The 26,528-nt window shown below is 48.7% G+C and overlaps 1 protein-coding gene across 6 annotated transcripts in view; it reads right to left on the bottom strand.

Moving 5' to 3' along the window:
* Positions 1-4,742: 4,742 nt before the first annotated feature.
* Nfatc1 (nuclear factor of activated T-cells, cytoplasmic, calcineurin-dependent 1) overlaps positions 4,743-26,528 on the bottom strand; it is a 115,956-nt gene continuing 94,170 nt past the window's right edge. For 3 of the 6 annotated variants that reach the window (XM_005373108.2, XM_005373112.2, XM_005373110.2), the window contains exons 10-11: positions 9,638-9,676; positions 4,743-6,734 (exon numbers count right to left, since the gene is read on the bottom strand). In XM_005373108.2, coding sequence (XP_005373165.1) covers positions 6,685-6,734; positions 9,638-9,676 — 89 coding nt within the window. In that variant the 3' untranslated portion in view covers positions 4,743-6,684. Of the gene's footprint in view, positions 6,735-9,637; positions 9,677-20,839; positions 20,923-26,528 lie in introns of those variants that run through there. The other 3 variants (XM_005373109.2, XM_005373113.2, XM_013511612.1) reach the window with 2 other exon arrangements.

The raw sequence follows: 26,528 nt of genomic DNA, 5'->3' as shown, positions 1-26,528 counted from the left end.
CCCATCGCAGGCTCCACCCAGCTCTACTTGGGCTACCTGAGGCCCCCAGCTTAGAACAGATTGCAGATGATCATCTCTGCTCAAAGACCCAGGCAGGTGACCTGGATTGTTATTCTACTCTTATCGCTCTTTCTGCGAATGATGAAGCAGTCTCTTTTGGGGCACCCTCCCCTGACAGCCTGGTCTCAGGGACTGCCCATGCTGATTGTAAATCTGGGGTTAGTTTGTGTCCCTACTCTGCCTCAGCCCTCCATGGGTGCTCACTGGCCTCACAGTAAAAGCCCAGGTCCTTGTCACAGCCCCCAGGGCCCTGCAATCCCTAGCCATAGCCCGTTGCCTCTGTCGTCTGTTGCTGTACTACAAACATCCCAAAAGTGACTGAAGAGAACAGAGCTCATTCTGCAGCCTGGGTGTTTTCCTGGGACAGCTGGCTTTGGTGTCCTTGGTGTCAGCTGGGATGGAAGCTTTGGGCTTGCTTTCTGTCCCTTGTCTGTCTCCACCGCGTGTGTCTTCCCTGGCACAGCCACACAGGACACACCCGCCTCCCTTGGAGCCCAAGCTTCCTTAAAGCATGGCAGCCAGGTTCCCAGGGCAAGCACCACTCAAGAACACAGCAGCAGCAGGGCTGCTATCCCTAGTACTGGGTCGGCCAAGGGCAGGGGAGGGGAGTGTCTGTCTCTGGGTACCGGAGGACAAGGTTTGAGAGCACACATCTAGATATGCTGCCTGGGGCTTTGGAAAGATAAAACCTGCCACCTTCCTCTCCCAGCCCTGGGGTCACTGTACACATCTGTGGCTCCTCACGGACTCAAAACTCTAAAGGAGTTCCAATTGCCCTGTACTCCATATGGGGAAATTGAGGCTCAGAGAAGTTTCTGAAAAGGTCACAGGTGGAAATCTCTGCCCTTAGTGTTGGGGGCAGCATGGTGAGTGTGGGGTGCGCTCAAGAGGGAACCCAGCCTGGGGGATCCCCAGAGGGCTATACAGCCCAACTGTTCACAGGGTGCAAGCTGCAGCCAGAATCACAGTCAGCCTTGGCCTTGGCACCTGTGTCCTGGGTGCCTTCCTGCCTCAGAGGTTCAGAGCCTTGTCTCCAGGGATGGCCAGTGCTGAGGAAAACAATGCTCCTTGGCTGGGGGTAGAGCAACTGCTGCCCACAGCTGACAGGGTCTTGCGCCTCCGCCTCACTCCAACCAAGGTTTTCACTTGTCCATGGTGACAGCCCCACAGAGCAGGCTTGACTCTGCAGAGGCAATGTCAGGGCCTTGCTGTGCCTCCAGATAGAGCCCCCTATCTGTGCCAGGGTAGTGTGGGAGAGTGGGGGCACTTCTGGGGGACCTGTGATGCACGCACTATCTAGAGGCCCTGCAAAGCAACTTTCACGCATCTCCAGGGGTCTACAGAGCCAGCACATGTGCAGGGTGGTAAATGCACTCAGGCAAAGGACAGTTTGCAGACGGCTGCCGACTCTCAGCAGGGAAGGGCGATGTGGAGCATGGGCTGGCCTCCGCCTCTCATCCTCCCAGCCCCCAGGCCAGGCCAGAACAGGCGGCAGCAATTGGGCAAGGACCACAGGGAGGCTCACAACCTTGGCTTCAATCATTCAGGCGCCTACCCTGCAGATGTGACTCAAGCCACCCCCAAAATAGATCCTCATTAGCGATTTTCCTCCTTTTTGGAAAAAGGGGGACAGCTACTGGAGATGAAAAGTGCAATAATTAAGCCCATTAGGAAGAGCGCAGCTCACTGCTCACTTGGGACTGCACTGTAAGAGGGACCTGCTCTGTCCTGCTTGGAGGAGGGGATGGTCCCATGCTGGAAACCTGCTGGTCCCAGAGACCAAGGGTCAAGGGAAGGTGGCTGCTGCCCTCTGCTCACACGACCAGCTGTTTGCAGAACAGGGAGGACAGGGGAGCTTTGCTGAAGCTGCAGCACTTTTGCCCAGCAACTGCTTTCCCACCGTGCTGAAGGTCTTCGCCTTTGCCGAGACGCCTCCCTCTGCTGTGCAGTGTATGTGTGGAGCACAGGGAGTGTCACTGGGGGCTCCGGCCAGCCCCATCTGAATGACGCAAGCTCATATGAATTTGAGGTCCCTGCTTCCCAGCAGAAACTCAAGATGGACTGGTTCTGCTGGGAGCTATCGCAGGCAGATGCCAGGGGGTCTGCTTTCTGCCTTGGTGCAAGTGAACAGTCAGTCATCTTAGACCTAACTTAATTTTTTTGGCATAAAGAGTTATAAATACGATGTGCTTCACATATGTGATTCCAAATTAGGTTAGTGAGCTGGGGTCTGTCTCAGGCATGGATAATTTAAAAGCTGAGCAGGGAAAACAGTCTCTTAAAAAAAAGTTACATACAGTTGCCACACGAGTAGGGGCTACCGACCTGGGCACTCACCCAAAGTGCTGAAAACTGGGACTTGAAAAATGCTGGCACACAAGTGCTCGGAGGATCACTCGCAGTTGCTACAGTGTGTCTGTTGGTGGGTGAGCGGGAAACCGGCAAGGCGAGTCTAGAGTGAGATTTGGCTGGACACAAGGAAGAAGCCCCGGCACACGGCACCGCGCCCATGGGCCCTGCAGCACGTGGAAGGCAGAGCCAGCCACAGAGCTCCACGGCAGGCGTTCTATTCCTGTGAAGTGAGCAGAGCAGGCAAACCCACATCGACAGAACTCTGCAGGGGCTCTCAGGAGCAGGGGGAGAAGGTGGTGTGGGCTTTCTTTCAGGGCGATGGAAACACTTCAGAACTAGACAGAGGTGGCAGCTACACAGCTTTGTAAGTGTAAAAAGTACCAGTGAACTGTATGCTTTAAAACGGTAATTTGATCCTGTGATTTTTCAGAAAAAGGAGGAAGAAGAGGAGGCAAGGAAAAAGGAGGAAGAAAAGAGAAACAGATCAAGGACATAACAGGTCAAGGACTTCTCTACACGACGACCTTTCACCCCAGCTTCGTCTTGCTGTTGGCTTCCTCCCTGCAGATGTCTCTCAAGCCACTCTCAAATTCAGTTTACTTACTGCAACAGGGAACATGTTTTAAAGCACTTGTTTAGCATTGTGAGGCACGTGACTTTGATAGCTCCACCCACCCAAGGGTGTGGCAGTCACCAGCAACAGCACTTTTGGGGTCTCAGAGCAGGGAGGCAATAGGAGCACTGCTCTCTGTATGGGGATGGGAAGGGTGTGAGGCCCCAGCTAATCAGATAGGGACCCCGGCTTGCCCATGTCAGGAGATCTAAGGTGGCCAGTGGGATCTTCAAACATTTGAATTTTTGCTAAGGCTGCACTTGGTTATGAGGGGAGATCTGCAGTTTACCAGATTTGTTTTCCAGCCTGCACAGTCTCAGATGGAGGAATAAAGCAGGTATGGGTTTGTCCTAAATGTCAAGGCTTCCTTCTTTTCTCATGGTAAACAAGTCTCAGAAGACCTGGCTTTCCTCGAGGCCTCGGCCTCAGTGATTTCTGTCGCTGTGAGCATTGCCCCATTAAGCGGGACGGAGGTGGGGGGGTGGGAGGGTGGGTGCAGGCTCATTTCTCATGCTCACAGGACTGCTGGGACAGATTCCTCCTGCTGGGCAGAAGCTCCCTGCTAGGAAGAGGCCCACAGCTTACGCAGTAGCATTTTCCTTCTTATTCAAGATCAGCCCTAAGGGCACAAAAACTGCACCACCACCCCCGCCCCGCTTGATGGGACAACGCTTACAGCAACAGAAGTCACTGGGGCCTCGAGGAAAGCCAGGTCTTCTGCGACTTGTTTACCATGAGAAAAGAAGGAAGCCTTGACATTTAGGACAACCCATAGCTGCTTTATAGATCAGTTTTTGTGCCCTTTGGGTTGATTTTGAGTAAGCTGCTTTAAAATTCTATTGTTGAGATTGGGGAAAATAAGAATTTACAAAATTCACTTCAGAAAACAGAGCTTCCATTGCACTGTTGCCTGGCACAAGCCACCATCCTCAAAGCCCAGATCCCAGTGGACTAAGGCGATGGAAGCTTCCAAGCTTTCTGTAGACCGCAAGCCCTTGGCCTCCCTCCTGTCCAGCATCACCAGCTGCGGGGGGTGGGGCCTCATCATTCACAGTAGCTCGGAAATTCTGAATATGGGAACACACCCATCTCTCAAGCCCTCTGTCACTTCCTCAACTATTTCCAGTGGCCTTTTTGCAGGCTTTACTCCAGAATCATCAAGGTAGGAAGCTCACCCTTTGCTTTAGGTGAGGGTGATTTCTCTAGTACTTTTACCCAATCTGCTAATTTCTTACAAAAGAAGCCAAGAGTTTTCCATTTTATAATTCCCTGCAGATAAAACACTGTTTCAGAGAGACATTTAAGAACAATACTTTGTGTAGAGGTCCCAGGATTCATATCTGGTCAGTGAATGGCTAGATTCTACTTCCCACCCAAGTCTGAAGGAGGAAATTTGGGTGGGGGAGAGAAGTGTAGCTTAGAGAAGCAAGGGCGAGGGGTGGCACGGAACACACCAGTTAAGCACAAGCATGTGCTTGCTAAAATGATAGTCAAATCACATGTGAGTATGTGTGTGGCCAAAGCCTCGCCCAGGATATTTCTCTGAGCAAAAATATTTGGCATAAGTAGAAGTTCCCTCTCCACCTAGCCTGTATGAACAGTTTTGAAATGCTTTGTTTAGAGTGCCTGAGAACTATACCAAAAATCCACTTATTTGAGACAGGTTTTTCTTTAAACACATCAAGAAGAAAGACAACTCTACAGCAAAACACACTTCTTTCTGTGTTTAAATAATCACGTAAGCATCCAGCTTTATCAACATGAAACACTTCTTACAGACCATCTAATGTATGTGCAATGGAGAACAAAGTAGAATTTTCCATACAAGTAATGAATATTACTTGCAGGCTAAGACTGTCCAGAAAAGAAAAAAAAAATACTGCTTTATTAGATCCATTTTCTAACTACAAAGATAGCGGATACAAATATCAAACACTTCCTTTCATATGACAGTCTGCTCAGAAATGGTTCATGCAACTCCACGACGGTTAGTTAACACAGGGCAAATATCTGGGCTGCAGGCGGGAGGCCTGCCGGCGGGCAGGAGCGTACGTACAACATGGTCGCACATCAGCTCTTCACAGTCGTGTCCAAACGCTCAGATATGGCTTTCAGATTGTTGTTTCTTTTCTGCGAGTTAGAAAAAGGTAAGACATAGTCGTACAGACGAATATTTTAAAGATGATTCTTCCTGTCCGTGACTGTAGCTTACAACCTCCACCCAAGGTGCAACTCAGGCATGTTCCATAAGGGGGCGTTAACTCCTAAGGCACAATTACTGTATTAGGTTTAAACATGTTTTAATTAAACCATGCTTTTTGGTTATATGAAACAATAGGTCATTACTAATAATAGTGTGTAATAAGCAGTTAATTATACAAAATGCAGCAGGAAAGCCTACATTAACCTATCTGTTAACAGTAACTAATCTGACAACATTACATATATAGTAGCTACATCTGAAAACATTGTTTTTGGTAATTGTTTTCTTAGATGAAGCACAGCACTAGCTATAAGGCTTCTGTGAAATAATAATCCTATAATAGAACAAATATATTACACTCCCATTGTAATGTTATTTACAATTACTTCCCAATTTTGCTATGTGCTAACCTACGGGCATCTGAATGCACCTCCACACAATCTAAAGTGCTCTGTAACTGCATGAGAAGAGAAAATGCCACCTGTATCTATCTCTGTGGGGCTATGAACCTCAACAGGAAGGTGATGGAAGCCAGGTTTAGACTCAGGTGCATTCTCCAAAGTGGATCCTGATTATTGCTAACGTGGAAGCCCCGCTGGGCACAGCCTGATCATCACCGTCCCTGTCACTCACTACTGATACATAAATATATGCCTATATATGTACACACATGCAAATGCAAATCTATCCTGTGACAGACAGGTTTCCTTTTTGTCCAGTACCCTACTTGTGCTATTTAATGTCCCTGTGCTATGTTCGAAGCCGGATTATAAACAAAAATTCCCAGCATGCTACTATTAATAATCCTATTGTTTTAGTCACACAGAGGAGGGAATATAGACTGAAAGAGCTGAGATGGCAGATTGGAAAATCTCTAAAATGCACTGAATAAGGCAACAGAGTTGTATAGTACAGCCCAGGAAAAGTTGAAATAAGAAGGAAGTCATATTAGGTTTCTCTCACAACTCTGGCTAGCTTGCCAGAATTCTCTTAATTTATACAAAGGATAAAGCCTCATAATGAAATGTTTTTATAGCTTTTGCTTCTACAAATACTCTCGTGGTAGTAAATCCAATGTTCAATTCCATGATGCCCTGGTGTGGTGGTCTGAGTAAATAAGGCACTTCTTCCAGTATTGAGATCCAGGGTGCGGAGAGTTAGGCTTGGGTTTGCTTGCAAGCCAGGCTCTACCTATGAGGGCCCGTCCCTGGCCTCATCCACCCTCTGTTTTTATGAGATGGCTGTTCTTTCAGGAGATGCGGCGGCCTGCCTTCCTCCCTTCTTGTTAGAGAGCTCCCTCTTTGTCCATGTAGTCTTTAGCTCCTAGCGTTCAGTCAGTTGGAAGTTCTGAGTGGTACCAGACGTGCTCAGGTCATTTCATCACAAGTCTCATAAGCTGAGGCTCAGCTGTCCCACTGAGCTGACTCCACACAGCTGTCAGCTCCAACGTGGCCACCTATGAATGGGGGCTCGTGCTGGAGAGATCGTTGCGTATGATTTCATTTACTGCAAGAAAAGGAGAGAAAGCATTAGGCAAGCAGCCCTCTGCAGCGAACCTAGACACAGACAAGCAAATGCCATCAGCCATGCTTCTAATCAGTCATGTTCAGCTGTGACGAGGCATCTCCCAGAGGCACTGGCACTTGTCTAGCTCCCTCCACGGCCATGGGGTTCCTGAGCTGTCACACCCAGATCGCTCTGGTCTACCAGCACGGTGCAATGAACCATGAGACGCAGTGCTGACCACCGGGGACAGGCACTAGGTGTTCAGCTGCTGAGTTGGATCCTTGACCACACCTCTCCAGGAGCTTGCCCAGCAACTGAGAGAAGCGTCTCCACGGGCACCCAACACCTCCCTTTGGGGCTTCTCCTTCACTTTGTTTCCCCGTAAATGGTCAAGTCACAGCGTCCATCATGATGATCACTATCAATGTGTGATTTTTGGCAGATGGACAGGAAACGAGAAGAGCTGGCAAAAGCCATCACCACTCTCTACCGCACAACATCCCCTCTCTCCACCCCACCTCCAGCTGTGGCCACCTGACCACACTGTGATAGGAAATGTCATTAGGCAGCTGTCACCACGTCCCATTTTCCTAGCAGAGCTGGGAGGTGGGAAGCCTGCGCTGACGTCATGGAACTGCCCAGGTTTCCCCTCGCCATGGGTTGGAGAGCCTGCGCCCAGATAAAAGCTTGGGCTCCAAGGCCTGGCGTCTCGGGCAGCTTCCTGGAGCCGTCAGTGGGTGTGCGTTTCATCACCTGCTCCCTCCCTAAACTCCCTTTCAACACCCCCCAACTATTTTTAAGAATAACAATAATAAATGTAGATGGGGGAACCAGGAATTGTGTCATGGGAACTGATAACAGAAAGAACCCTGGCTACAAACAAAACACGGGCTTGCCTGGCAGGAGACCCTGTGCAGGGAGAGGCACCCCACAGCCCCAGCCCAGCCACCACCGTCCTGACTAGCCCTGCCAGGAGCCTGCCGGTGCTGTCCTGGGCTGCTCCACTGGGGCCAACTTCACTAACAAGGACAGAAGCACCCAGATGGCTTCCAGGTTGGCTCCCCATGGGTGGCCGCCGCTCCAGGACTCCTCTGAGGGGATCCCGGCTTGACCTTTGACCACAGGATGCCAGCCACACTTAGAAGAGGGCCCTGGCTTTCAGGACAGAAAACACCAGAAGGGAGGCAGGCCCCCTCCTGCCCTGTGACTCTTCAAAGCCACTAATGAGGAAATACCACAGCCCAGGTGCTCACAGCTGGTCCAGGACCAGTGTTCAGGACCCAACTTGTCCCCGGAGCGCACACGGGTAGCTCCACAGTTGCCGGCACTTTCCATGACATTCGGCAGATGGGTGCAGGGCCACGGCACAGCCCCGGGAAGCTCTGGGCAGTGGGCACCAGGGAGGGCAGAAGCCATCTCCTCAGGACAGCACATGTCCCTGGCTGAAGGCCACAGGGCCTTGCTCATCCTTCTCTTGCCCCTGGGCATTGTGCTGTGCTTGGCTCCTCCAGCTGAGGCAGGGTGCCCAGGGTGCCCCACCATGAGGCAGGGTGCCTGCAACTAGAGGTGCTTAGCTCTTCTGTCTCCTCCACTTGTTCAGTCTTTTTTGTAAAGAGGCACACGTCTAATTTATACCTTGCCTTGTCACTGTCACATCAAAGAATATTTGACAAAGAAAAATCATGAATCTCCAGTTTCTTTAAGGTATTTCTTAGGAAGACAAAGGCTTGTCTATAATTAGGATTTCTCATTACCAAATGAGAAGGGTTTGTTCTGCTTACTACCCCTTTGGCGAGGAAACAGAAACACAAGTTACAACAACCTCACCCTTTGTCTCTGGTGCCCTTGATAGCTCCAAGTTGCTGTGGGGGCATCCCAGCCCTCCAGCTCAGGCCCCAAGCCTGGAGTCAGGACAGTTTTGGTCCTCGTTCCACATTTGGTGCTCGGATTCCCACGCAGGAACAAACACTCAGCCCTAAGCTCCTGGGCCAGTGACCCTCACCTGGGTGGCAAGTGGGCAGGCCGGCCTGGGAAAGATGTCTGCAGGGGCCACGATGGGGAAATAAGCCACCTACTCAGAGGAGGAGGAAATTTCACCAGCTTTGGGTACTTCTGAACTAGCCCCACACAAGGAGAAGTGAGAGGATGTTCAAATGCACTACACCAAGACAGCTAGGGTTATAGCACTCATTCAAATCTCAGGGAGACTTGAGCAACAGACCAGAGATCTATACTAACAGAGGTTGAGGGGTGGAAAGAAGGCTAAGAAACACTAACAATAGGACAAATGGAGGCTTGAGAAGTAATGAGGGCGACAGGAGGAAGACCTGAAGCATAATACTGATGAAACATGAGGAAGGACCAAGGAGTAATAGTAGTGGGACTGAAAGGAGGCCTGAGAAGTAATGACGACAGAGGAGAGGGCTGAAGCGTAATAGTGATGTGCTATGAGGGGGTCTGAGGGGTAACGACGACAAGAGAGGGGTGGCCTGAGGAGTGACAATGGTGGGATGGGGGCAGGAGATCTGCGGAGTACTAATGGTAAGAGAAAGGGTCTGCTGGGTAATAATATGAAAGGTGCAGGAGGTCCGAGAGGTTGTGAGGAGGACACGGGGAGGTATTAGCAGGAACCCTGACGCAATCTGAAGCAGTGCTGAAGAGTAATAATCATGGGACACGAGGGAGGTCTGAGAAGTAATAATGAAGAGAAGTGGGAAGTCTGAGGGACAGAGAAGAGAGACCTGAGGAGTAACAGTGGTGAGGAGGGAAGGAAGTTCTGAAGCGTGATCACAGGATGTGAGCAAATTCTGAGAAGTAATACTGATGGGATGCGAAGGAGGTCTGAAGAAGAATGGGATGTGAAAGGTCTGACAGGCCAATAATGGGGCAGGAGGGAGACTTACGGTGTAATAGTGAGCTCTGAGGGCAGCTGGAGGAGTAATCTGTGGGACAAGAGGGAGGTTACATGAGTAACAACGACGATACAAGGAGGCCTGAGCCATCGTAACCATGGGACAGGAGGCGATTCTGAGGAGCAATAATGACATGCCTATGAGGAGGGCAGAGATACAGTAATGATGCAAGGTGAGGGAGGCCTAACGAGTAACAATAATGGGAGAGAAGGGAGACCTGGGGTAACAGCAACAGGAGAGGGTGGAGGCATTCGGTGAAGCAGCAGAGAATCTTCTAGCCACTCATGATCCTATAGACCACAGGAAAATAACATCTGCTTGAAAGGTAAAAGGGGAAGAAACATGAGCTGTGGGCTTCCCCCTGCTGCCCACTGGGGCACCTGAGCCTCACAGGGAGAGCCCAGGGTGGGCTGGGGAAAACAGTGGTGAGTCTCCAGCTCCATGGGTCCCCAGCTGGCTGCAGTGGGCTACCCCAAGGCTACTTCACTTTCTCAGTCCTGATGGGCAAGTCACCGAGTTCTCAGGGGAGCTCCAGGCCTGCCAATGCGCACCTGTGCCACTGGCTTCAGGTGAATGACCAGTCCTCTCCTCCAACAGGCTGAGGTGGAGGTCTGGCCGGGATCATTATGTCTCTGACTTCACAGGGAGTCACAAGAACCATGACACTAGCTCGAACATCCTCTAGGATCGTCCCACATTCTCCATGGGACCAAATGGGGCATGGAGCAGCTGAGAGAAACTAAAGACGGACAACAATGCAACTGCGTGATGATGAAGCCGTGGAACATACAAAGCACAGTGGGTGATGGTCCACACAGCTGTCTACACATGGAGATGTGAAAGGCTGCTCTTTTTCAGACAAGGGCTCTGCCACGACCCTGGAGGAACTCTTTGCTCCCCTCTCACAGCAGACGAAGGGCCCACCTGAGGATATGGCTGGCTGATGGCTCGGCTGAGAACCTGGCTCCTCCCCGCTGCCCCACCACTCTCTTCCATGAGGTCACGGTTCTGGGTCTCTATCAGCCCACGTTGCCCTGAGCTCTGCTGGTTCCCGGGGTGGCTTTCTCTCTGATACGGCCGTGTCAGCGACACCCACGGGTTCACACAGCGCCTTCTCTCCACTGATCATTTCCACCTTCTTATTCAGCTTTTCCACCAGCACGAAAGCTTCTCTTTATAGAGGTGCTTTGAACTGCAGGTGACATGTGACCCTCACAACATGCCTGAAAGAGGAACTCTGCTCTGCTTACTTAGTCAGATGTCCCTCAACAGGATGTGGCAGACTGTTAGACCACAATTCAATTTAATAAGAAGGGTTTTTTCCCTTATATTTGATTTTCTCTAAAATGCTCCTAAGGTGGAAACTATTGGTTTTTTTCTAAAGCATAAGTGTGGTAATTTGAATCCCTGTTAAAATCTGGGATGTCGACCGAGGCTGTCTTTGTCCCTAGGTCTCACGTCCACAAACCTGCACTCCCACCCACCTCTGTGTACATGTCTGGAATTGGGTGAACAGGAAATCAGTTTTATTTTTTAAACATAAAAACTAAAAAGTTCAAAGCACAGGCAGCCCTTGCCACTTATATTCACAGCACCTGTAAACACGAGTGGGTCCTTCCTGCTTCCACACAGTGTGCACTTGACTGTCCACACTGAGCGCAGGTCAACAGTTAGGTGAAAAGCCCTTCCTAACTGAAATAAACGAATCTTCATGGAGCTGGTTTCCCCTTCTGAGTGCCTGTTTGAAAAAGGCTGACAGTAAACCTCAGACTGCAGAGAAACATCCACAGCTCATCTCTCAAGTTTCACTCGTGGGTTTTTGTATGACTATATTGAGAACATTACAAACCAAAAAGGAATCCGTGAGTCTGAAAATCGTTTCATATATTTTGCCCTTTCAATGCCTAGCTTTTAAGCAAAGTGTCCCCACATTTCTCAACTGCTAGTTTTTGAAAGCAGCTAAGGAGCTCAAGTCAGTTTTAAGGAATGAGCAAACTTTTTATTTGTCCATCGTTCATGTTCCCTTCGTGGGGCCACAGCCTTCCTACATCATCTTTTGGTCCTTGCAACAGCTGTAGGAGGAAGTAAAGGCCGGCACTGTACTGGCCAGTTCTGCAATGGAGAAGCCCCAGAAGGCTCAGAAAAGTGGAGTGGTTGCCTTTCAATGCTGGGGATGACGTCGAGGCCTGGTGAGAACGTAGGGTAGGTAGCCTGCCCCTGTGCGCACAGGCTGGCTTCCACTGGCCCTTCCAGGCTGTGGTCTTTTGATCCTGCTGGCAAGTTCACAGGACTATATGTGAATTTAAATAATAATAGTAATAAGTATAATAAAAGAATTCAAAGGCATGAAAGGACTCAGATGATTGCTAGGCTGGAGCTGGAGAGGTGACTGGGGACACAGGGACACAAGACCTCTGGTGTTAGGGGCAACCAACTCCTGCTCTTCCAAACCTACCTTCACACTGTCCGCCTTGTTTCTGGTCCTCACTGTCTGCACCTGCAGGTGCTCCAAGTCCAGTGTCTCTGGGGTGTGGTCAGGTATAAGGTTGCATGTACTGTTACTTTTCTGTGGCATGTGTCTCTTAGAACAAAACACCAACATATGCACCCACAAACACCACCACATATATAAACATGGTCTTCTCCTACTCGAGCTAAATAGCTATTTTTTTAGTCATTAGTCATTTCTCCTGTACTAGCTTTTATGTGCTTTAAGTCTTCTGAAAAAGGTGGGGGTGGGGGAAGCGACCAAAGGAACCACATGCAGCCTGCACTGCTGCTTATTTTCTGTGGCTTTGTGAGAACAAACAGGACGCGTCAGCACCCCTTGCCTAGAACAGCGGGGTGAGCACCACTTGAGAGGCATCGGTGGCCATCCCAGTGCCGGGACAGCTCTGCTGACAGCCAGCTCAGAAGCTTCACTCAGAAATCCCTACAGCAGGGTGGGAGGCTCAAGCACCTGGACATAATCACGGCTTCGGGGAGAGCTCCAGGCCTGACACGCCCCAGTGAACTTCTTGGTTTCCATCCCATTCTTGAACTTGACATCAAAGTGGCCCCTCTGTTTTCCCGTCTTGGTCTCTCATCCCATCTTCTATTCTACTTCTGCAGCACCTTATTTCTTGTGCCTCTACAGTAGTTGGTCTCATGTATCTTGTTGGTCAAGGGTCCTAGAGAAGTAACAGCGCATAATGCCAGTGTTGGGCTGGGCATAGCTGGCACTCTGAATAACACGCCAATATAGCACGTCGAATGGCAGCAACAAATGATCACTACAAAAGCCAGCCCTGGATCCTAAAGTCAAGCACATCTCTGAATCCAGAATTGTTTGTGATAAGAGCTGGGACAAAAAGGAACCCTGAGAGGAAGAGAACCCCTAAAAACAGGCAGAAACAACACTAGAAAATATCTAGCATTATTTTAAAGCCAGACCTGACCTTCTATTTTGCAAAAGCATTCATGGGATGAGCCAGGTGAAACTTTTCAAATGGTAATGAAACAACTTTGAAGCCAACAATTCCTAGAGATTTTCCAACTTTTCTCAGGCCAGAATTCTCTTTACTTTCCTCAACCATCATTGCTGAGTCTCTGGAGCAAACTCCTGGCTCCTGGCAGAGGAGGCTCTGAGACCTTTCTTATTCCCCACCTCTGCCCCTTGGTTTTGTCTCCTGGCCCGGCTCTGGCAGTGGGTGGGAGGCAGTGCCAAATCCTCCCACTGTGTCCCAAGTCCTGCTGCACTCTGGGTGTGTTCCCCCACTCAACTGGCCTCCTGGACCCCGTCTGTAAAGGGGCTTGGCAAGGTGCCCTTCTGCTCCATGTGTTGGGGACTCCTCGATTACCTCAAATGGAGAAACAGTCTCCTCCTGTATTGGAGCCCCAAGTCAGGGATGAAGGCCACTGCCGCTAGTGTGGGCTCATGGCCTGCCTCCTGCAAGCTCACCTGATGCCCACTGACTACCATATGTTACCTGTATCTCATTTTGGAGACAGAGTCAGGCTGGCCACACCTCACACAGCAGGGGAAGGGAAAGGATGGTGGCCCTGTTATGGGAGGGCTTGACTGGGGCCACACCTGAGCTTTGAGTGTGGGCTCAGTGAAGGGACCTGGGCCTTTCCCAGGTCTCTATGACAGAACAATGTGCCTCAAATGCTCCATCAAGCAAAATCCTCAGGTGCTCTGATCACCCTGCTTTAGGAAAGACTCACTGTGCACTCACTTTCTGGTGAACTTTCAGTTCACCTGTTGTCGGAAAGAGAAAGATGAGCCCAAGCAGCTGAGTGGAAGTCACAGGGTCTAAAGCGAATGCAAAACAGCGCGGCACCGCACAGGCAACGCCCGCGCACATGACTTAAAATGGTGCCTTTGCAGGGCTTCTTTGCGCGGCCACACTTTAGCCTCCAGATTTCCCGCCATGCACACGTAAAACCTTTTGTTATCAGAACAAATATCTGCGTAGGGCTTTTTAGGTAAATGCAAATATTAGCTTTGTCTTTCCCTCAAATCAGAAGAGAGCCAAATCATGAGAGCCGATGGGCAAAACAATGGAAAAAGATAGTTTGACAAAACTGAGCTGCCAGTGCCTGGCTGCCCACAAACCAATGTGGGCCCGTCCATTCCGTTTCCTTCCGGGGACCCATGGGAGGACAAGCAGTGATCCGCACAGCTCAGAGGCCAGCTAAGACCCCTCAGGCTTGGGGAATGTGGCACCCGGTGAAACGTCCGGTATTTTCTCAACGGTATTCAGATCTGCCTCAGTCCTAGTCTCTTCGAAACTGAATTTAGGTTAAAGAGTAAGAAATCTAGTTCAGCAATGTCAACCCAGATACACTGTTTAATTCTTGCATTTAAAAAGTTTAACTTTTTTGCTGAAAAAGTACTGTTGCGTCAAATTTTAAAAACATATCTGTTGACATAGGTAGTGTTAGCTTAATTACATAAAGACACTGGGAAGCATCTTCTTCCTTTAGTTGTCAGGCCGGCCCTAATAAAGAAAATAATCATGCCATGAATCTCAGAAGCCACCGGCGTGTACCTGCTGGTCTTAGCAAACTGGCTACCCCAGTCATGTTTTTGTATCTGGCTGCAGAACTTTACTCGGAGCTCTCTTCATCCTGTCTCAGAAGCAGACCCGAAGGAGCTCTTCTGGGCTCCACACTAAGTGTGTAGCTGCCTTCCCACAGCAAGGCCTGTGCACTGCACACCCACAGATCCTCCCTGGCAAGCTCACCATCACAGTCAGTGCTATGCAAAAATAAATCCACAGCGCAAACTAACTGCTTCTTGCTTATTCCACTTTCCTCTGAGGGACAGAAAATGCTATTTTTCACAGACCTCAAGTCATCAAGAACATTTTTATTTTTAAGAGAAGCCAAAATAACTTTTTGGAGAGCAAAACAAAACAGGAAGGACATTCTTTCCCATTCCTATAACTAAAAGATAATTACAAAAAGTATTTGCTAACCTTCCCAGAAAATACACCTTTAGCTAAAGTTAGGAGTGTAACCTAAGAGGATAATGACTTAGGTAGACACAGGCAGAACCAGAAATATCTCAGGCTGAATCCTATTCTTAAATGACCAACTTCTAAGAAGTATCAAAATTATATTTGTTGTACTAAACTTCTATAATATTTAATAATTCTTGGAACAGGAAGCCATTTGATGGTAGTTAAGAATCCTAATGAACGTATAGATTTTCACTGCTGTAATTTTCATTACAAAGGGGTATGATAGATGTATTTACCTACTCTTTTATGGTTTCAATGAGTTGCTGAATATACAGTTTTCAACTTTTCCATTTGCTACACACATTTAGACTTATTTGGTTCTTATTTAAGGTACTATAGTAGGTATGAGCTAAGGACATAAAAAATATTATAATTAAAGCCACAAATTAGAGATCAGAAAATAGGAATGAGAGAAGAAACTGCTTTTGTTCCACTGTAAGTATATGTGGTCTAGGGCAAGTGGCAGCTTAGCTGTGCCCTGAGAGAACTGCAGAGCTACCTCTTATGTGGGTTTCCAAATTTCTCTAGAAGAGACAGCCTCTTAGAAAGTCTATCGTAAATATTTCCTCCTTCACAAGTAAATGTTTTGATTTGCTATCAGCTTCTGTCTGGCAGCCTACACGACCATGCTGTCCACTCGACAGCTGCCCTTGCAGCCCCAGGGACAAAGCAGCATGCAGGTGAAATTGGGGCTAAGGACGGGGCACCTTACCCTGAGTGCGTCGTGACCACTGTAACTCTGAAAATGCAGAGTTGCAGCATCCCCCAAAGTCTTATTTTCAAAGATGCTTTGGGAAGCAGTGAAAGAGCACAGCTTCTTGACTTTCATTAAAAAGTAAGCTCTTGTCTTACCCCCGTGTCCTGGGCCCATCTCAGCCTTCATTTATTTTTATCTTTTAATCATAATAAGCCATTGCCACGGGGGCTGCTATTTTTGGAAGGGGGAATGGGACAGAGAAGGGACTGAGTGACAACAAGTCACAGTTTTAATAAAACATGACCTCCACCTGGAGTGGGGCTGGCGCTGATGAGCAGTGAGGTTAGGCGGGACTGTCAGCCATTAAGACAGAATGATTTTCCTACCTTAAGTGCCTGCTTCCCTATTTAGCCTGAAAACTCCAGAGCATGCAAACGCGGTGGAAACTCCAGCGAGGCAGGGCGCAGGGCTGGCCACGTGGCCGGGAGGTTCCAACAGGACCGTCCTTCCAGCCTTCCATCTGATGCAGGCTGGAGAATGTTTCCATATTATCCAGCTACTATTTTATCTATGCTAAACTCCATTCAGCAACTACTCACCAGTCATTAAACCACCAACAAGCATTTTTTCCAGGACTTTCTTTGCACTACTAGAAAATATATTTCCCCAAATTATGAAATTACCATTCAAACAGAATTAACAGAATTGAAAAAAGTTTTTTAAAAAATCTAAAAGCCCCTTCTAATTACAATCAATGGACCAAGGGAACAGCGCCCAGTGTGGGTTTTAAGTTTTTCTTTCTCCTGTTATTTGCTATGGAGATGCAGAATTCCTTCTTTGGCTGCTTCAATATGAGGCTGAGGTACTTGATTGAAACAGCACTAAGTTTTAGGAACGTAGTAAGTGAGAAGGTCAAGTTTAAATACTGCTGTTTAAAGTATGGAGTAGTGAGGGGTCAAAAGTTCAGCAGCAGGATACTGAAGCCAGACTCCAAGGGCCTGAGTCCTGCTCAGGTCCTGGCAGGGAGGCACCTGCTGAGCAATCCCCATCATTAGATGCAGGTGCTGTGCTGGGTTTCCGTTAGAATATGCAGGCCATTAAACAGTCAAAGGAGACCACTCAAGGCCACCCAGTCACTCCTGCGCTCACAGGAAGTACAACTTGCTTCCTGTGACTCTGAACTACACCCTCACCTTACCCAAGAATTACCAGCAATTTTGTCAGGCGCAATCATTGCACTGTGCTCATGTAAGAAAATGGCCCCTCAGAGAAAGCTGTACAGGGATTTGAATTTCAGACATCTTAACAACAACCCCCAAGCGAGGAGACATGATGTGGGTGTGGTTGTGCTTTGTCACCCTCAGCGCTGAGTAGGAGGGAGCCCACCACACCCTCGGTCCTGTGTCTGGCAGGAACACTCACACTTAAGGCCCCGCTTTCAGAGAAAGCACCTGAGCCAGAGAGGAAGAAGCTGCTGTCTGGCCAGCTCACGAACACCAGAACGGCTCCCTGCAGTGGGCTGAGCCCTGGTCCCTGTGGAGGGGAAAGATGCTCCATGCCATATCCACAGCCATCCTAGGCCTGGGCACATTCTGAGGCCTGGCGCCCTTGGCTTTACCAGATTCTTGTGCTTCCCTTGTGCCTCCTGTGGCCCAAAGACCACACTATGCATCACTCGGGGCTTGGGGAAGGCATAGATTCCAGAGTCCCACCCAGACCTACTGAGTCATGGGGCCTTGACATGCTCCCAGCTGATCCACAGCCACAGCTGAGTCTGAGAAGCCCTGGGCTGGATGGAGGAAACCAGGAGAACAAGGAGCAGCCTCAGCATCTCAGAAACTGAACACATCTCTGGTGCTTCATCACTGCAGACCATGTCCACATCCCACGGTGGGAAGAAAACATGCTTCCCTCACCACCTTCAAATTCTCTTAAAAGATCATTCAAATCTTGAGGAAGAAATCTTGTACTTGGTTTTTAAAAACTGAAAGCACAATGCTGCAATGAGATTTTGGCTGAAGAGTTGGGGCCCCTCCAGTGCCACTGTGGTCCTGAACCACAGTCATCAGAAGTAGTCCCCTCAGCTCACCTGCTGGGAAGAGGTCAGCTGAGTGTAGCTGCCCCAAGCTGACGAGAGTTGACATAGCTTCCCTGGGCTTTTCTACGTATTAAGAAGGGAGTTAACCTAATTCTCTTGGAGATCTTGGTCTATATTGTCAGTGTCACAGTGATATGATTTTTACAGTATTATATTAAAATAACGCAACTCCACACCTTGTAGGTTAAATTCCTGTGAAGCCATGAACCGAGAGATATGTGTGAGGGTGGCCTGGCAGTATGAATGCACAGTTAGGGCCTGATGTTCACATGAAGCTTATTTAGTGGCCTCAGTGGCTGTGTGAGTCCCCGCTGCTTTGTATGGCAGGCATGACCCTCTGACATGAGGCGAGGTCAGCGCCTCCCCTGCTCCAGGTCTGCAACACCCACTGCAGCAACACAGAGCATAAGGGCAAAAGCAAACTCACCCCTGTCCATGGGCTCTGCAATAGCTTAGACCTGAGGAGCACAGGGCAGCTCCCAAAGTCCTGAGAGCTTCTCTGCTGGCAGACAGATCAAAGGCAGCACAAGCCAAAAGTACAAGGAAAACCTCTGACAGAGGCAGCTCTGGATGCTGTGCATGGCCACAGGCCCCTAACCAGTCCTTTTCCTCCATGGTAGGCTATCCTGCAAAATCTAGGGTAACACTAAAGTACAGGGGATGGGAGAAAAATATAGAGACGAGAGTTTTGTTTTTGTATAATAACTGAAAACTGCCTAATTTTCAGGTGGTAGAGAGGTGCCTAGGGGCAGGTGGACCTAAGGATCTTGTTGTACTTCAATTTCAATTTCCCAGAGCAAAGCCTTTGGTTCAGTCTCAGCAGAAAGTCCAAATGGTTGCTGGGGCACCTTGGGGCCATCTTCCTATCTTTCTACCCACCCTCATGGACACCCCACCTTTACTCTTCTCTTCAACACTGAGGTCTGCCTCCTCTTTCAGCCAAGCTTGGCATTTCTGCCCTGCCCAGGGAGGGCCTGTTGTGCAGGAGGCCTGGCCACCCCAGCTCCCTGGGTCCCTTCCACCGGCACCCTATGGATTCAAGAGCAGCTGTGGACACCTCTTGGCCTACCTCTCCCTGCTCTTCCTCCTCCCCCATCATCTGGAATCTTGCTGCCCCATTATGACTCCAGGGTGGACACCAAGTCCACGCTACTTGATCGGACACCAGTTCAGCAGCACCTCACCAGCTCCTCCCTGCTGTGACCCTGGATTCCCACCAACATATTTCCACAAGCCGTTGCCAAAGGCAGGATTCCAGGACGGAGCTCTAAGGGCACACCCCTGCCTCCCCGGAGGCCCTGCCACCTCTACAGGCTGCCTCTCCACTGCTTAGACAGGAGACACCTCTGTGCTTCTTCCCGCAAGCTTCCCCATAGCCCTCTGCTGTGACACCCAGGCCTGCCCTCTGCCCTAACAGCTCCCTTATGAAAGCCACCTGCCTGTCCCCTGTGCTAGTGGTGTTGTCACAGCTCTGCCACATGACTTTTAAATGACCCTGTGTGCTCCCCCAGCCTCTGATACCTGTGGGGTTGACAAAATGACCAGGTTCTTTAATCTGAACAGATCTGCATGAGGAAACATGTGCACAGTATCCAGGCAGGAAAGTTTCTATCAGAGATTCCTAACTTGGAAAAAAAGCGGAAAGAGAGGGAAGAAAGAGTCAGGAACACACAGGCAAATGAGATGCCCCAAGATCTGGAGTACACATTGACCCTGGAGTGGAAAAATCCCAAGATTGAATTTTTGTATTGATTATCCAATTATTAATCTTTATGGAAGCTATTCCAACACTGTGCATAATGAGTAATTCATCAAAGTGTATTAGGTGCCATGGAAGTTGCATTCAGTATAAAGGGCCATTAAGTTCCTTGTAATTGCACATTACTGGAGCTTTCCTTAGTCCTAAATCAAATCAACAGGGCCAGCACGCACGCACTCTAATTGACTTTGTATAACAATGCGCACCCCCGGGGATTCCTAGCACCAGGCCTTGCTGAAGAACTGGACCTCGGCTCCCATGGACCATGTCCAGCCCAGTGCGGGGCAGGTACAACTGGCTGGGACAGGCAGGGGACCCTTAAAGGGTCACCTGGAACAAGCCAGGGGCTATGGTGAGCAGGTCTTGCTCCCCAGGACACCATTGGACATACTCACAAACTGTTTTCTGGAGGAAGTTCTCCCACTCAGCCCAGCAGACCCTCTCAAACCACACAGAGGTAGACACCAGCCTGGCGACAGATGTACCTCCAAGCTTCAGCCGTGTGAAAGGGCACTGGTGGGAGGTGGAGATGGGTGGCCTTCCAGAGAGTTCTATGTCCATTCACCTGACTTGTCCTTTCTGCAGGGACCCCTGGTCCTTTAACTCCAGAGCAGGAGCCTAGAATCTCATCCTCATGGCATCAGGGGCAGGATGAGAGCAGTGCCTTACTCCCTGAAACCTAGAATTGTTACATCAATTTTGCTTGTTTAATCTCTCCTCGTTTATTCTCCCCAAATCCACTCCAGTATTCTAAAGGGTGAGGGAGCTGATGGTGTATAGCCCCACAGTGCCTAAGACAAAGTAACATGGAAATATTAGGTAGTTTTTGTTTTATTGGTGGATACATGAAAATTGTATGTTTATGGTGACACAGTGCAGTACCCAACATGACGACGCTGCAGGGATGGAATTAGGGCAGTTGGAAATTGTCTGGAGTTTCAAGATCCAGACACAGAGCAAGGACCAACTCATCCACCTGCAGATTCTCCACTCTCACTGCTGGCTCTGCTGAAACTGCCATCAATAATTTGCATACTGTCTTGGGATTATGAAATTCCTTCCTCTTGGTGTCTTTTTGGAAAAATTAGCATTAACTCCTTCTCTACTTACCTCAATTTGATTTCTGAAGAAGGTTTACACCCCATCTTCAGGGCCGGGGATGTAGCTTAATGTTAGAGTACTTGCCTAGCATGAGCAATGGCCTGGGTTGAAACCCTAGTATTGCAAAACAAAAACAAAAAAAACAAAGAAGACAGACTGATAGGTGGTGAACAATCAGCCAGAGGTGTCTGTTCACAGTAAATATGGGTTCAACCTGAGCATTCACAAGGCTTTGCAGCGAACCTTGGGTGATTCACCTGAAACCAAGGCAGTGTCTGATTTTCATGTGTTTCTCGTGGGTCACCTGAGTACCAATCTGACCTTTTCTCTGATGGGGCTGGAGCAGATCCCTGGATGAGGAAACAGGGACTCTCAGATAATTTTCAGAAGATGGGGTCGAGGTGCAGGGCCCTCGCTGATTGGTACCCCTCCCTCCCCTCCCTCCCCTCCCTAGGCTACCAGGTGACTGTGCCTGGTGCAGTTAGAAGTCATCTGCAGGCAGGACTATGGTTAGATGTTATGTCAGAACACTTGGAATTTGTCAAGTCCTGATCACATGGAGATCAATGATACAACTGAAGGAGTCAAAACTGCTTACATGACACCCTCCTGCCTGCACAGACCCAGCAGGGAGTAGGCCATGTCTCTACCTTTGAGGCAGCTGTTGATCACAGTGGTTAAGGGAGTTTCTGAAGAAAACTTGCCATAGGGGCAGACCAGTCCTCTCCTTAATCCCTGGTGAGTGCTCAGATGTCACGGGGTCTGTGCATCACTGTGTAGCCTGCTACCATTGCAGGGTCCATAGCTCATAAGCAGAGGCTCCATCATCCCCATGCCTGGCTGGACTCAGTGAATCTGATGCCCTTGGGGGCAGAGAGGCAGCAGTGCCAGTGGGTAACGGTGGTGGTAGCAGAGCTGAGTCCACAGACGGCACCTGGTGGACATCAGCACACTGTGAGCCACAGGTCAAGAACCCCACAGCCAGATAGATCTTGAAGGCAGAGAAACAGGAAGTAGAAGGAGGGGACAGGAAGTGGCCCAGTCGGGAAGTGACAACAGGGGCATCACCTGGAGACCATGGCACCTGGCTTGGAGCCCAGGTGAATCCCACCTCTAGGCAAGCCTGCCACTCCTTCTGAGAGATGCCCTTAAATTCATAAATTGCCTAATTTCCAGCCACAGGCTGCTGGACAGTACTTGAGCCCTGCATTACCTGGACAAGACTTTGCCATGGATGGAAAGCTGGCATTTAGTCCAGTGGAAACTGCCATTTCCATCTCAGCAAAGGAAGAATTACAAAAAAAAAAAAAAAAATTAAACATTCCAGTTAATATGGTGATGAAAGATAAGGTGGAAATGAGAGAGAAAGAGCTGGAGAGAGAAAGGGGACTGACAGGGGAGGAAAGAGGAAAGATCAACCACTACATGCCTTTGCCTGGGCCTGGACGTTTTCAAAGGATAGAAAAACTGCTTTTAACTTTTCTTTTATCCAGCATAACCACCTAATTAATAGATGAGATTTGACAAACATTTTTGAGCTCCTTTCTTAAATTAAAATGCAGAAAAAAACTTATATTACGCTCCACCCTTCCCAAACACACACTAGCTGTTTTCCAGTGCAGCTGCCGATGCTGCCGGTCAAGCCAGAGCAAATATTCCAGGTGACAGAGCCTGGCTTCCTCTGTAGACCCCGCCAGCGTCTACTACCTCACTCCATCCATTCCTCCACCTTTTTTCTCTCTAACCGTCTGCCAAGAGGAAATAACTTTGCTGGACTGGGAGTCTGGGAAGCCCAGGAAACAATGTGAAATCCACAAAAATAATTGAAGTTCACTTTTACTGAGCTGTTCAGTTCCATTCTGATTTTTATTACAATGTCAACAAGAGTTTAGTTTGTTTTAAAGTTTAGGTTCTTAAATCGGAGTGATATATGGTAATTTACAGCTTGCTGGCAATAGCTACTGTGGAAAAAAAGCAAAGGGCATATACAAGCGCTTCTAAGTTTGATGTTGTAAAGCAGGGAGCTCCGCCAAGCGCAGCAAAGAGCACACTCCACAGATGCCGAAGAGCCACGTGACCGGAGTACCTCTGCCTCCCTAACCAATCTCACTGGGGACTGTAATTGAAAGGAAATGTCCTGAAATGTCATTTCTAGAACTAAAACACTTACAGATGCTAACTAGGCTGCCAATGGTGAAAATATTTCAGGGGCTTATGAAGAAGCATCCCCGTCCCCGTTTTTATTGACTCACACTTCTTCCCTAACCCTGAAGGAGGGCACAGCTTGCTTGGCGACCCCTGGCAAGGCCTGTACCTGCAGGGCAAAAGGCTCCCTCTCTGACCCTTGGTGGCAACTCTGCTGCAGAGCTGCTCCATCTCAACCACAGCCCTAGATGTGCCAGAGCTTTAGCTGGGGTGAACCTCCAAACCCTGCTAAAGTCATTTGTGGAGACCCAGGGGACTAACTGCAAACCCATCCACTTCATGTGCAAACAAGGGAGGGGGACATAAAAATCCAGGCTTTGAAGGCAGGGAGTCTCATGAGGGCTGGAGCCCCACAGGAGCTGTACCAGCCCACCTTGTTCGTGGAAGGAGAAGTGAAGCTTCCTCATGCCCTAATGATCTGTCTGCTCAATGGCACAGAGAACAATCCACACCCACCCAGTGTTTCTCAGCCCTCCCCATCTGCAAACCAGACACGTCGGCTGCACTTTTCTCCTCTGTTGTAACCTGCTCGGAGTGGAGCCAGAGCCTGGGAAATCCTCGGCTGCTGAGGCTGTGAGCGCTGCTGTTTCCAGGAGACTTCCTGCCATATCTAGAATGGCAGCAGCTGGGAGGCCTGATAGGCTGCATCTGGAGAAGGCTTCACCCAGGGGGTGGGAACCAGTGCAGGCCTGCTGATAACACTCTCCTCTCAAGGGTGCTCTGATGACAGCATCCTCCACTGTCTGGAGTTTGGGAACAAAGCCGCAGGGTCCTGGGAGTGATAACCCCACCAGGGTCTGACTCCAAGCCTATTGTCCTGTGTACCTATCGGCATGTTAATCAGGCTGTGGGGCTGGGCAGGCAGATGCAGGGTAACCTTTCTTCAGACTCTGCTGTGTTTAAGTGTTGGTGCTGTAATCTGAATGGAGGAAGGAGCCCTACTTCAAAGTTAAAACTGGAAAGAATACAGGGATTGGGAAAACTCCATGCAAGCGAGCTGCTCTAAGCCCATGGGGACTTCATGTCTACGTCAGGAAGCACGTGGGCCACAGTTACACAGATGGTGGTGGGCTCTGAGAACCCCACGCCGAGGAAGTCATACGCTGTCTGTGTTCCTAAAGATAATCTGTAATTTAGCTAAGTGGCCAGTGAGTGGGAAGCATATATATTATTCCCTAAGACAAATTCGGCCATCAACATTGGGTTCTCATACTAGGAAAACAATTAGATTTTTCCTAACAATCTCTGAAGTTCACAGCTGGGCATGGCTGTGATCTACTCAAGGCTTGCGCTCCGAAGCTATGTTTCTCTTCAGGCCCTGAGTGTTTTAAAAGATGGGCTGAGTTTATCATAAAACTGCACTCAACTGTCACCTCTGTGGAGGGAAGGTCCATATGCTGCGCTAGCAGCAGACAAGCCTATGTAGACAGAAACGAGGTCACAGAGCCACATGTTGGAGCGAGCTGCCCTGCTCCACTGGCCGGCTCCCATCCCACTGGTAGAGATGCCTGAAGAGGGGACCAGAGAAAGACCCAGGTGGTGAGAGACCCATGGTATTAGGGCTCTGCAAGGAATACCAGAAGTCACTGTTCCTGGCCACAAGCTTGGCTATTTATGGCACACCCGTCCCAAACAGTGCCACTTCCTCTAAACCATAAGTCTACCCTGGACTGTGGTTGAGAAGGAGGGCAAGTCTCATACTATGGCGCAGTACAAACCAGCACAAATGTAAGTGACTCTGTCTGTCTGTCTGTCTGTCTTTAGGGTGCTGTGGACTCAAGCCAGGATCTTCACACTGAGCTACATTCCCAGCCCCCTTTTTTTTTTTTTTTTTTTAAATTTTGAGACAGGATCTTCATAAGTACTGCACTGAATTGCCCAGGCTGGACTCAAATTTTTTGGTATATGTGCTGCTGAAGTGAGCATTGGGCTCAGACTTGTAATCATCCTGTCTCAGCTTCCCAGAGTGCTGAGATCAGAGGCATGAGCTACCACACTCACACTCCACTGCCTCTTTTTATGAGTCCCCTTTTTTGCATAAACCAACTACTAAAAGGTCACTTCTAAAAAAGTAAAAAAGAACACTGTGCTGCAATCCACACTACGTGTCCCCTGTATGTCTAACGTTCTGGAGACATGTTTTACATTTCATGCAATTCACCTGTCTCAAGGGTACAATCAGTGATTTTTTTTAGGTAATTTACAAAGTTGTGTAACCACCATATAAGCCTATTTCGGAACACTTCCATCACTCCTAGAAGGTGCCTCATGCCCACTTAGGATTAATCCATCTACCACCCCTCCCTAGCAGTGTTTATGAATGGTCATGGGATACTGGCCTTGTGTGTCTGCTTTGCTTCACTCAACTTAATACTTAATGCTTTCCAGGTCCATCCAGACCTGGCATGGCCGAGGACCCCATGTTTTCAGGGGGCAATCCTGTCTCATCACATGGGTGTATCACATTTCCTCTGTCTACTGAACAGTGGGGGTGTTTTGAACACTTAACTAGTATAAAGAATGCTGTGAAGGACATCTGTACGCAAACTCTGTGCATCTCTCTTGGACAGATACCTAGGAGTAAAACTGATAAGTCACATGGTCACCTTATTTGAACTTTTAAGAAACTGCCAGTAGCATGTCAGGATTCCAATTTTTATAGTCCTCTCCAAAATGTGCTACCCTGCCTAGTCACCCTGCCTGATATAAAATGTGCATCCCCTAATGACTAATGACATCGAGTGTCTTTTTATGCCACCTGATGAGGGCATGTGTCCTGTGAAATGCAGTAGAGGTGATTTCATCCCTGTGCCAAAATCATGGACTACTTCTAAGCACGCAGAATGATGTTCACAGTGTGACTAGCTGATACGGTGTTGTGGAATCACAGTCACACATTTTGTCAACACTGACTGAAATGTCATCACATGCCACATGACTGTACCTACCAACCCTCTGTATATCTGCTTTGGAAGCTGCTCAGATCTTACCATTTCCCTTACTGTTACTGAGTGGTAAGCATTCTTTGTTGATTCTAGATTGAAGCCCTTTATCAGATAGATAGTTGTTACACAAATGTATTCCTCTAGTCCACTGATGATGAACTTTTTAGTTTTCTGTGATACAAATGGCCTGCTTTTATAGACTCTGTTTTTATTGCCTTAGATAAGAAATCTTTGCCTAATTTAAGATCTTGAAGATTTTCTCATATTGTATCCTAAAAGGTTTTATTAGTTTAGTACATTAGCTCTTACATTTTAGGTCCAGGATTAATTTTGAGCTACTGTGTCAGGGGGTGTTTCTGCATGTGGATATTTGACCATCCCAGCACCATTTGTTAAAAACACTCCCTACTACACTGCTAAATGGTGGCACCTTTGTCCCAGTCAGCGCCCCATAAACACCAAGGGCCCCTTGCTCAGTATACCTTGTCCTGGTGCCACACTCTTCTGGGCAATTTTGCAGCAAGTTTTGAAATCAGAAAGTGTGACTCGAACTCGACAACTGCATTCATC

The sequence above is a fragment of the Chinchilla lanigera genome, unplaced genomic scaffold, assembly GCF_000276665.1.
Source record: "Chinchilla lanigera isolate Chin_1 unplaced genomic scaffold, ChiLan1.0 scaffold00001, whole genome shotgun sequence".
In the NCBI taxonomy this organism is placed as follows: domain Eukaryota; kingdom Metazoa; phylum Chordata; class Mammalia; order Rodentia; family Chinchillidae; genus Chinchilla; species Chinchilla lanigera.
This window is presented reverse-complemented; position numbering and strand designations above follow the sequence as displayed.